General features: G+C 41.4%; 1 protein-coding gene across 1 annotated transcript in view; it reads left to right on the top strand.

Annotated features, from left to right (window-relative positions):
- Pde11a (phosphodiesterase 11A) overlaps positions 1-13,095 on the top strand; it is a 353,700-nt gene that overhangs the window by 186,887 nt on the left and 153,718 nt on the right. Inside the window, exons 7-9 of the mRNA XM_034496108.2 lie at positions 4,246-4,321; positions 6,717-6,784; positions 7,671-7,763. Coding sequence (XP_034351999.1) covers positions 4,246-4,321; positions 6,717-6,784; positions 7,671-7,763 — 237 coding nt within the window. The remainder of the gene's footprint in view (positions 1-4,245; positions 4,322-6,716; positions 6,785-7,670; positions 7,764-13,095) is intronic.

Genomic DNA, 13,095 nt, shown 5'->3' with positions numbered 1-13,095 from the left:
CACATGGTATGCATTCACTGATAATTGGATATTAGCCCAGAAGCTTGAAATAGCCAAGATTCAACTCACAGACCACATGAAGCTCATGAAGAAGGAAGACCAAGTGTGAGTGCTTTGGTACTTCTTAGAAGGAGTAACAAAATACTCAAGGGAATAAATATGGAGACAAAGTGTTGGACAGAAACTGAAGGAGGGGCCCTCTGGAGACCATTCCACCTGTGTATCCATCCCATGTGCAGTCACCAAAGGTAGACAGTCAGGAAGTGCATGCTGACAGGAGCTGATATAGCTGTCTCCTTAGAGGTCTGCCAGAGTCTGACATATTCAGAAGTGGATGCTCACAGTTAACCATTGAACTGATTAAGGGGTTCCCAATGGAGGAGTTAGAGAGAAGACTGAAGAAGCTGAAAGGGTTGGTAGCCCCATGAGGAGAGCAACAATTCCAACCAACCAGAGCTCCCAGGGTCTAAACCACCAGCCTGGGAGCACATAGGGAGGGACCCATGACTCCAGCTGTATATGTAGGGGAGGATGGCCTTGTCAGGCATAGGTGGGAGAGGAGATCCTTGCTGAGTGTCTGGGAATTCAAGGGTGGGAGGTGGGAATGGGGGATAGGTGGAGGCACATCCTCATAGAAGCAGAAGGAGGGGGAATGGGATAGGGGGTTCTTGGGTGGAGGGGGTAAGGGGATAACATCTGAATGTAAATAAAATATCCAATAAAAAAATTAAAAACAAAAAAACAACAAAAAATAACACACAACCAGTTATTATATTTATGAGCCATATGCCTAGATTGGGCAGATCTATCACTGTACTAATTTGTTCCCCAGCTATGAGACCCCTTGCTACTTGTGGCTTCTCCATGCCATGTGGTTCTGTTCCATCTTCCTTCTTCTTCTTCTGCCTCTCCCTCTCTTCCCCCTCTCTGAGAGCACCCATCCTGCCTTTCCCTTCCACTGCCTAATTATTGGTTCTAGCCTTTATTTGACCAGTCAGAATGGGAAGAAGGTTCAGTGAGATCACCTGAATATATGATCTACTTCTAGTTGGGGGCAGCCCCTCTTGAGGAAGCAGAATTAAAATCAAAATACAAACAGTATCAGGGCAAACCCACAAATTTCCCCTCTTTTTGTTCCGTTAAACCTACTCTCAGATATAAACTGAGCATAATCCTTATTAATGCTAAAATATAATATACACTTAACACCCAGTCTTTCATTCTCGGATCCAAAGAGTTCCTGGGCGGGTGGCTGGCAGCTTGAGACCCACTGAGAGCGTAAAGCTGAGAAGCCCAAACTCACCGCTGCAGGTTAGGAATGTAACAAATTATATATAAAACTTGTACACATGAAACTTTGCTGAAAGAAACTTGAAAAGCTCTAAGTAAACTGAAGAATGTTTGTGGATAAAAAGGCTCAGCTCTGGGGAGCTGGAGACTCAGTTTAGCAGAAAAGAGTATTTGCTACTCATGTAGAAGACTGGGGCTTGGTTCTTAGCTCTTATATCAGGTGGCTCGCAACTGCCTGTCAGTCCAGCTCTGGGGGATCACATGCACATATGCACACAGACAGACAGACACAGACACACAGAAATAGAAACACAAACACAATTAAAAATAACGTAATTTTTAAAAAGGTCTCAACACTATCAAGACAAGTTTTCTCCAAGGTGGCTGATGATTTAGTGTAACACCTCCCCCTTCCCCTCCCTTTCTCTCCCCCAAAATATGAGCACTGTGCTCAGCACAGGTATAATTAATTAATTCTGAAACTTGTATGGAAATATAAAGTTAACAGTTTACACTGCCCAGTAAGATATGCCACCTTATTCAAGGCAGAAAGGTGAAAGGTTTAAGAGTTCTCTAGATCAATAAAATAAGATTGGAGAGTCCAGAAGCAGATCCGAACAAGCCCTGACACTTGGTTAATGAAAATGATTGTACAGCAGACCGTGAGAGAGAGATTCCCCCCCCCCCACTTTAAAATGATGTTGTCCTGTTTTTAAACTGATAACTCCTGGTTCACATGCTGCACACAGGTAGACTCTAGGTTTAGATGTGAAAGTTAAAGCAACAAAGAGTCTGTGAAGAAAACAGGAGACCATCTCCATGAACAAGAAGTGGGATAAATTTTTCCAAATAAGATATTGGACAATGTGGTGTGATCGACCTAAGTCAAAAGCAAGTGAGAGAGAGGAAGAACAAGAGACAGAATTAGGAAGGCTTTTATAATCTATGTAACTGGCAGGGTAGCCATTATCAATCATATAGAACATGCTTTTTAAAAGTTAGACGACCCAGTAGAACAAACACCCCTGAAGAGGTATTTTATGAAAGAGAAGATGGATATAGATGATGTGACAAAGCCAAACAACTTCGCTGCCTATCAGTAGGGAAACTGAGTGACGTTTAGTCTAAATGGGAATGCTTTTGAAAATGGAAAGGCATTGATAATTATGCCAGAAAAACAGACTTAAGCCGAGGGAAATAATTCTCCTGGTCATCGGAGATGGTCACAGTATTTTCACCATCAGATGTTACCACACAGTTCCCAGAGTTGTTAAAATAAGAACAAAACAAAGCAAGCAAAACCCAGAGAGTACCGAGAGGTGACGGTGTAAAGCAGCTGAAAGCTCATGCACTTGTAAACCGTTTTCTTGTTTGTTTGTTTGTTTTTAAATCACTTTGGGAAGCCTTCTGGATTCAGCTACTGAAACTGACATGCTAGAAATCCAGTGATTCTATCAGAGTTACAGGCACAAGAGAAATTCGTTCACATGAGTCTGAAGTATGCACAGGAATATTCCTAAGAACATTATTTGTGATTATGCTGGAAGTAAGTCAGCGCTCCACAGGAGTGAAAGGAATTAGCAATGTGACATTCAGACAGGGGAACACGATGCCACTGTGTAACACAGCCAAAATGAATAAAGCACAAAAATATAATGCTATGCAAAAGAAAGCAGCCACACAAGAGCATACATTTAGTCACTCACTTCATATTAGGTTTAAAGGAGTCGTCCTAGTTTTCGTTGGCTGGAGGCAGGGCACTCTTTGGGGGACAGGAAAAGACCATGAGGGGTCTATGACTTTCTGTCTCTTGATTACAGTGCACTTTGTAAAAAACCCAACAGACCCTATCCTAATCTTCTTAACTCTTAATTTATAAATCAGTTAGCTCTCAACTCTTAGTGAATATTCAAGATATCTTTCCATCATTGCCATCTTATTGTCTCAGCCTTAGTGATAGGATGACACACTGGCCCTTCTCACTGGAAGCAAAGGTCATTTTTGACTCACCAGAGCCCTTCCAACTTCAGTAGCTCCTCTGGCCACTTAAGTATGAGACTTGTCCTCTGATGTGTCATGGTGGTAGATGACTGACATCTGTTAGAGCTCAGAGATCTTCTGAATCCTCTTCTTCATGCTTCCTTTCTCAATTTCTGGTTTTAAGTTTTGTTACGGGATTTTACAACATCCATAGCAACTTAGCAAAATTAAAAACATGTAGTATTGAGCTGGAGAGCCTTTGGGTTCAGCAGTTAAGAGTACTGTTATTTCAGAGAACCCAAGTTCAGGTGCCTCACAACTGCCTGTAACTCCAGCTCCGGGATGTGACACCCTGGCCTCCATGAAGGCCCCACATTCACATGCACAGTCCCACACCCCCACACAGAGTCATGCACATAGTTTAAAGTAATAAATTAGTGGTATCTAATAAATAAAAGGAGTCAGTAATAAATAAGAAGTATCTAAACTTGATGTACATATGACACATTTCCTTGTAGGTTCAAACATTCTTACCAATGGCTGTGCCCAGTCAAAGATAAACACTGACGATTGGCTTAATTAAAATGCTTTAATTACCCAGAATCCAGTGCAGAATCCTTGTCTGGTGCTGTAGTTGTGACCCACTTCTCTGGGGCTGCAGGGATCGGGAGCAGTCAGACTGGTTAGCAATTTTGTCTGATTTGTGCTGGGTTTGAATTTGGTTTTCCTTGTGTTTTCCACTGTGACATAAGAAAAAATGAGTGAGTGAGTGTTTTTATTTAAAGAGTTGATTGTAATGGATGCCGTGGCAGTCTGCTGTAGACGGCTAAGGTGAGAAGGTAGTGAGCTCAAGGCTAGACTAGGTAACAGCATCAGATCCTCTCCAAAAACAATGTTACATTACAGTATATAGAAATAATTTTTCAATGAGTGATAAATATTTGATGATAATTAACTTCTTTTTTTCTATCCTAGGCTGACCAGATATCTGGTTTCCATATAAGATCTGTTCTCTGTGTCCCTATTTGGAACAGCAACCACCAAATAATTGGTAAGACGTGACCCACAGGACTAACTTCTTTTTAAAGCAACTAGCACCTTTCTATAAAATAGAAACCAGGCCCATATATTTTTATGTATTCCTGTGTGTGTGTGTGTGTGTGTGTGTGTGTGTGTGTGTGTGTGTGTGTGTGTGTGTGTGTGTTGCCGTCAATCTCTGGCTAGCCTGCAGCTCTTAACACTGCCTCCCAAATATTAGGATTTACAGGCATGTATCACCAGACCCAGTCCAAGTAATGTCTCTATACTGTTCTCCAATTCCATAGCACAGACTACTAATGAATGGGCATTAATTAGAACTAGGACAAATATCGATTAGGTTCAAAGCACTAGTAAATTCTGAAGGTAGAAGAGTCTTAGGAGCTACCAATTGAACTTTGTTATTTTACATTGTAGATGTTAAAGAATAGCAATGGATGTAGAAGGGAAAGAAGAAGGGAGGGAGGGAGGGAGGGAGGGAGGGAGGGAGGGAAAAGGGGGACAGAGGCAGAGAGGTTGGAACAGTCACAAAGTTACAGTTATTAAATGGATCAAGATTAAACTTGAGGCATCCTCTCTTCCCTATGGTGTCTATGTCCACACCTGAGCTTGTTTACACATCGTGCGAGCACAAGCATGCTGGACACAACTGGATACACATCTTTGCTGGCATGTCTCTGAATAGACACTTTCCCCCACAATAAAGAAAGCATAGGCAAAAGCAGCTGCCGACACTTTTCTCCAAACCTGCTATTTTCCATTACCTCAAAAATAGGGGATCCTGTCCCCCAAAAGCTAAAAACAAAGCCCAATCCAACAAGACGAAAACATTCAGTCAGGAAAAGAGCAGTCAGTACAGACTCTCAGGCGAAGAAAGAGCTTAAGCAATAATGAAGGAGAGAGATTGACTTAAAACCACAATGAAAATGTAGGGTTTAGACATAAGGTGATTGGTATGGATTTGGTATATAATATATAGTCTTGCTTCTCTCTGTCTAACCAATGACTTAGTACCCTGTGAGTGTCATCAAGATCTGCTTTTTGTTTGTTTGTTTTGTTTTGTTTCCTGGTTTTTGAAGAGCCTTTTATGTCCCAGGCTAGGACAAACTGAGCTCGTATCTAAGAATGACCTTGAGCTATCGGTCTTCCTAGCTCTACCATCTGAGTGCTGAAATTCCAAATGTGCACCAGTCAGCCAGGTGGTGCTTCTTGCTCCCTAGGTAACCGCCGCCATAGCAACCGAGTTTACCTGCAGCCCAAGTCCTACATGTTTAAAGGATTTCCCCATTGGACTGCTCAACTTGCACAAATGCACAAATACAGTAATATGTTATTAAGCATAAAGGATTTTCTAGACTCTTGGGATCTGAGCCTGAGTACAAATTGTAATACACACACACACACACACACACATATTTAAAGGAGATAAAATGTTTATAGGAAACAATCATGTATTGCTCAAATGGCAATTTCATATACAATCCTGCATTTCAATTCTAATGATAAGCATCTCCTGTCACTTTGAAGTTAGTGCTGTAGTTTCCCTATTATGCTGAAGACTTTCCATTTGTTTATATGCTGTTGAGAACACCATGAGCTGGCACCCCAGCCGGAAAGTTAGGTACATTTTAAAAGGTATAGGATCACTCTTTTTCCCCCTTTATTTCTACTAAATGGGGCCACAAGCTAGCAGATTTCAGGATAGAATTGTGTTAGTTAGACTGATGTGTTTTGGAAGTCATGTGTCAGCACATCTGGTATAATACTGAGAATGTATTTGAGGAGGGGAAGCCTGCAAACACCGAGTCTGTTAGAAGTGTGTGAGCCATTGGGAGCAGGTAACAGAACTAACTTTGCTTTGACCTATGTGTGTCCCATAAAATCATGCTATATGTCTTAAGTGTGCATAGTGAAACTCTAAAACCTATTTCACATCTCCATAATCCTCTGGGATAGTTTACATTTTAATTCTTTTTGTATCGACAAAGACTTTCATCACTAAAACAGTTCACTTACTCACAGACACACAGCTGACACTAGAACTGGAATTTGAACTAAGGTTTTCTAAGTCCAGAGCCTAGGTTCTTAATCACCATGCCACGCTGACCCTCCCAAACACCACAGAACATACATACATACATATATAGATAGATGGATAGATAGATAGATGGATGGATGGATAGATAGATAGATAGATAGATAGATAGATAGATAGATAGATAGAGATATATATACATACATATACACACACATCCAGTGGTCATATATAAAACTGTGTGTATGTATGCTAATGTACTTGCATCAGAGATTAAACTGGGTGTGTTAAGTCACCCACAGAATCAGCTACGGAATACTCTGTCACAGTGACAGGATGTGACAATGATTACTTCCCCACCTTCTCTCAACAGGGGTCGCTCAAGTGTTGAACAGACTGGATGGGAAACCTTTTGATGATGCAGACCAAAGGCTTTTTGAGGTGAGGAAATACATTTAAAAGCCAAGGGCCAAATCTGAATCACTGACAGTTTCCTTGCCCATATGTGTTAGGATAAACATTAATCATTTTAACGTAGTTAAATGGTGTGCCAGACCTAGAGGAAAATTTAAAGACTAAATGCACAGGCAAAAATTGACTGTGTTTTCACCTATTGGATTAGTTTCTAACCTTTGATTATTTTATCTTAGTTTTATTGCATAATTCTATTCTATACCTCCACTTCAGCCCAGTCCTTGTCATTCACACTGTTCAGTTATGAAACCCTTAGCTAGCCCTGCCAGGTATATCTTCCCCATCTTCCTTTAGTTCACAAGCTTCTGTCCCCTTCCGTCTCCAGTGGAAGAGGTTGGCTTTCACGTGCTTACTCATGGACTGTGCCAGAATCCAACCCCACCCATAAAAAATGATCATTCTCATTGTATCTTTCTCAGTAGCTGGTTCTAAATCAGTCTGCTTTCCCTTAGCCCAAACCTGTGGTTTCTCTTACTTACTTTATTGGCCAGAGTATTTTATAGCTTGCTGTTGAAAGGGCTGCTTTTAGTTAAATAAGGTAGAATAATAAAAACAGTCTACTGCCCAAATAAATTAAAGTCACATTGAAACACATTGTATGCTTTCAAATGTGTGAAGTTATTTCTTCATGATATCATTAAAGTAATGATTTCTTTTCTCATGTGCAGTGTGAGCTATAAAGTCCTTACATGACAATAGTAATTAAGAACTTTAATGCATATTTCCCTAAGGCCCACCTCTGAGCACAATAAAATTATATTTTCAGAACTGTCTCTAGTGACTGCCTGCTTTCATATTAGATCTTGACTGTGAGTTATTACCGTTTTTAATTAACAGGCTTTCTGTGTCCTAGGCCTTTGTCATCTTTTGTGGCCTTGGTATTAACAACACAATTATGTACGATCAAGTGAAGAAGTCCTGGGCCAAGCAGTCTGTGGCTCTTGATGTAAGTACAGTATCATGTCAGCTTCCTATGCTAAACGGACTTAATTTTATGAGGTGAAAAGTTGTCCTGTTCATGGGTCTTGATTTTTAAATCTTAAAGGCTCTCTTCATTGGGTCTCAATTATTTTATGGTCGTGGGTTCAGTTGGGCAACAAATGGAGACCCTCTCTTGAAAAGTATATAGTATTGCTTGTAATATCAGGGAGTTTTGGGATTCCTGGGACCCCATTCATGCATGTCCTATCATTAGATACAGACTTTATACTTGATTTCTTAAATAGACATAAGTCAATATATTTTGTCACTGCTATAATCCCAGCACTTGGGAGTCAGAGGCAAAAGGATGCATTTGAGGGCAGCTTGGGCTACATAGCCAGACCCTGTACCCAGCAATCAACTGAAAACAATTGTCAGGACTTAAAATAGATCATGAACTTGTGTGTGTGTGTGATTCTGTAAATGCACAACCTTTCTAATCACACGTGGAACCCTGGCTCTGAGGATATGTCGTCCAGATCCACTTCTTTCATACATACACTTATATGTGCTTCCTACTAAGAACTACGTTCTAATCCTTGCATATCCCCCAGACCCCTGAAGTTCTAAAGAAATCTCCTCCTTTCCTGTGATTCTCAGAGGCTTATTTTGACACAAGACCTATTGTTTCTCAGCATCTTTGCTACAGATGATACTTAATATTTTCTCCCAGCTGGGAGAAAAAAAAACGAGAGTACAATTGAAGATTTAAAAGACAAAATTATTGTTATCTAATCTGTCTGCATACTTTTTTCTTCCTGTCTAGATCGTGAATTTTGAGTTTCATAATTCATTCAGTTTCATAATTTATTTTTAGTGCCTGGCAGGATCCTTTGCACAAAGGGAATATCTGTGAAATAATTCTTAGGTGGAGGGATGGGGAAGGGAAAGATGGTAGACGATTGAGGTAAGGGATCTGGGGTAGTTCTCCTGAGAAAGAATTGCTTTGTTTCTATGAACCATGTTTATAGTGAAGACTAAAGACAGTACCTTTAACCAATAGGTGAACTGAAAACATGTAGCCGATATATAAGAATCACTACTAAGCTAGACATGGTGGTGTGTGCCTTTAATCCCAGCACTCAGGAGGCCCAGGGAAGAGGATTTCTGTGAAACCAAGGCCACCCTGGTCCACATGGTAAATTCTAAGCCATCCAGGGTTACATAGTTAGATCATGTCTGGGGACGGGGATGAAAGAATGAAAGGAAGACAGGGAGAAGAGATGGAGAAAGAGGAGAAAGGAAGGAAGGAGAAAGGGAGGGAGGGAAGAAGGGAGGAAGGAAGGGAGGAAGGAAGGGAGGAAGGAAGGAAGGAAGGAAGGAAGGAAGGAAGGAAGGAAGGAAGGAAAGGAAAGAAGGAAGGAAAAGTGTGAACCACTACTAGTGAGTTAGGGAGATGGTTCCAGTGAATAATGCAGGTGTGAGGACCAGAGTGTGGATCCCCCAGAAGCCACATGAAAGTCAGACAGCTGGGTGGATTTGCCAGCTGCCTATGATTCTACGCCTACCCCATGCATAGATGGAACCTCCCTTGGGCAACACTGCTGACTAGCACAGATAAAACTGGTGATCACCAGGTTCACTGGGCCTCCATGTGTATGCATACACACACACACAACTGTACCCACACAACACAACACACACAACACACACTAATGCAGAATCACTACTGGAGCGGGAAGGTCTGTGTGTCGAACTGTTTTCATACTGTGACTCAGTCGTGAGAATTAAGTGAAATAATACCTGTGAAGGTTTTATTGAGCAGCTAGTAACACTGCACAACAACAGACATCACTATGCTCCGATACGCAGTGGTATGCTCAGTACTGAGATGCACCTGGGAGAAGGAACAAAGGCCGTGAATTTGAAACTGCAGATGTTAAGGGTGTTTCCTTAACTCTCACCAAACCTGCGTCTCCAGTCTCACCCACTGCTCTTTACTGCTTGCAGCTATTTACAAACAGACAAATGAAACACAAACCAGCCAACCCAACTAAGCACATTTCATCTGTTAGTCCCAACTGGACCCCATGATGATGTAACATCATTAACACGCAGTGAAAATAATCCATGCACCGCTGTGTTCTCGCTCCCCAGTACCTCCTGGTGGATCTTCTTCCTGTTAAATGACTGGAGTGAGGGGTTGAAGCATGAAGGACCGGTTGTCCCCAGAAGAGAGAGTCTTATGGGCCATTCTCTCCTAACCCCCGAAGCTTTAAGGCCATCCCTAGCCACAGTCTTCAAATCTCATGACTTATGTGTGGTCCCAGCAAACACCTTCACGCTGGTGCCATTCAGGGGCCCTCTGTCCTTAAAAGTTTCCACTACCAACAGTTCCAGATCAATTCAGATTATGACAGTCTCACCCGCTCAAGAAGTAGACTTCTGCTGTTGATTTGTTTGTTCTGTGGCCTCTGTCACACCAGTCACAAGCAGCATTCGTTCCCTGTTATATCCTGGTATTGGTGACCTTCAAACCCTTGGCCAACCTTCGTGTCACTGGGAGCCAAATCTTGGTGACTGTGACTCGGTGGCCCCACCCTGTGCCCTGGCTAAAGATCCATTACAAGAGTTCTTCAGCTTAAGAAAATAAAATATCATCTGTTGAGAACTACTAAAGCCTACAAGCTCACTAAACTACTAAAGCCACTACAAGCTCAGGTGTGGTGTTTTCCTATACCATGATGTATTAACTTCTGAGTGGATATATCTTAAATTTATGTACTTATAAATAATACACACAAATATGAACAAATGCAATACTTTTGTAAATATTTTTATTAAAATATGTATGTGTGTTTATATTATTTATAAGAAATTTAGTTCCATAAAGGATATGAGATACTTTATAATATAGAAATGGTCTAGCAAAAAAAAAATTAAACAGTAAGATAATAATAACAGTCAAGAGATAGTGAGAAAGCCAGAGGGGACAGAACCAAATATAGGGTTGTTCCTATGGTCACAATCCTCCTGCCTTAGGACCTGAGCTGGGTCTTTCTCATTTTCCATTGCAGGCAAAAAAGGATTTCCCACTCAGCCCACCCAGACTCAGTTTTTACATATTCCTTTTGGTCTCGGTTCTACTTTAATTTTCCCATGAAGACAATCTTTAAATATAGTTCTAGGACCCATCACCTATTATTTTTCATCAGCAGCAAGAGAAACAGGAAGGAAGCCATCCCTCAGCTGCCCTAGAGGCCCTACCTTCCAGGAAATGAGCACACATGGTTCTGGGCCTGGGCAGCTCACAGAGTGAACCTCTCCTGGAGTTGAGGAGATGCCAGAGAGACAGCACGGTGCTGTTGTATCTTTTAAGCATCCTTTCTCCCAAGGGGAAAAAAATAAGATAAAATACTGTATCTCTGACAGTAAGTGTTTTCTTAGTCAGTCCTTATCAGTCCTTGTAAGTGGGGTGGGAACAACCTCTGATTACTCAGAGCCCTGAGGGCTAACCTTTCCTTCATCCCTCCTTCATCATTCTTCATCATTCTTCCTTCCTTCCTTCCTTCTTTCTTTTTTAACAGAATTAACTTATTCCACCCTCATCAAAAAGCAACTGATTTACATGCATTTATTTAATGTTAGCTATTAACTGCTAACTTTTAAATTATATTGATTTAAATAATATTATCAAATTATACAAATTCATATATATATATTTGCATGTATATTTAAATATATTTCTTTATATATTACTTTGTTCCACTGATCTGGAAAAATGCCCCCAGATTTGATTGGCTTAAGAATATTTTGAATATCTGTTTTGTTTTGCATAAATATCTCCTGCAGAAGGAGGCTGGTGGCCTCAGCCAAGCCGAAAGCAGTTCGGGTGGAAGAGACAGTGCTCACGTTTGCACACATCTGGTTCTAATCTGGACTTAGCCCTGATAGCACACCTGTGACCCTTAGACATTCTGTCTAAGTTCTTAAGTACCTCATACAGCAAAGGAGCGTAAGAAAGCATTGTAACACTTAGGGAAAATGTTCAGAAGGAGTATTCAGTTATAATTGACATACTTGGTCCTCTCTTTCCACTGGCTCTACATCCGTGAATTCAGCGATGGTTGGGAAAGGTCCTAAGAAATTATATCTGTAGTAAACACACGCAAACGACCCCTCTTTGCCATTCTCTCCTAAATAACATAGAACCACAAGTGTCTACTAGCTTTTGCACTATGCTACCTAGGGCAAGCAGTATAGAGAAGACTCAGCCTATATGAGGCTCATAGCCTATACACAGTACTGAGCCATTATAGAGAAGGTATTGGAGTGTCTGAGGATTTGGCCTGAGGGAGAGGGTCATGGAACCATACTGTGAAGAGCTGTGAAGAGCTAGCCTTAGCAAAAGTTAGGTGTTGTACTGACCAGTGCATTGCTCTCTTCGATCTCCATTGAATTCTGTCTGCTCATCCTCAAATTTATTTAAGGCTGTGCTGGTTAGGGGCCATAACTCCTTGCCTGTTTGGTTAGGCAGATCACTTCCTGCTTCAAGTTTGAATCCAAAATAGATTAGTCTTTCCTTCATTCTGTGGCTCAGGCTCTGCAAACTACATCACTGTATAGCCAGGCATCATTATAGTGCACCCTGGTACCACTGCAGTGCACCCTGGTACCACTGCAGTCCACCCTGGCACCACTGCAGTGCACCCTGGCACCACTGAAGTGTGCCCTGACACCATTGCAATACACCCTGGCACCACTGCAGTGCAACCTGGGACAATTGCAATACACCCTGGCACCACTGCAGTGCACCCTGGCACCATTGCAGTACACTCTGGCACCACTGCAGAATACCCTGGAACCATTGAAGAACACCATGGCACCACTGCAGAACACCCTGGCACCATTGCAGAACACCCTGGTTCCATTGCAGGTGAGGCTATCCCAGAACACTTCTGCTTCCTCTAGGTATGCCCAGTGTCTGTCACCTGTGTGTCACATGCTTGCTTCTGCAGAAAGTTATAGAACCTGATAGTTACAACTTCATATCCAACTTGGCATAAAAGGAAGTCTCTTCCCATTGCCACATGCTGGTAATGTCAGCTCATTTTAGTCGCAGTCCACCAAGGGTAAAAGATAGATATGTAAGCTACATGTCTTCTACTTTTCTGGTCTCTAAAAACAGAATGGCTGCCATAGTGCATAGATTTTATTTAACAATCAAATTATCAATCCAATTATTTGGGCGACGGCTTTTCTGACTTTCTCATAATTTAGTTATAAAACTCTATTGTTAAAATTCTTTTACCTACATATGTAATTTTAATACTGAACAGCTCTTAAATGCTCTTAAA

This window comes from Arvicanthis niloticus, chromosome 2 (assembly GCF_011762505.2).
Source record: "Arvicanthis niloticus isolate mArvNil1 chromosome 2, mArvNil1.pat.X, whole genome shotgun sequence".
Lineage (NCBI taxonomy): Eukaryota > Metazoa > Chordata > Mammalia > Rodentia > Muridae > Arvicanthis > Arvicanthis niloticus.
The sequence above is the reverse complement of the archived record's forward strand: the minus strand, read 5'-3'. Positions and strand labels throughout refer to the sequence as shown.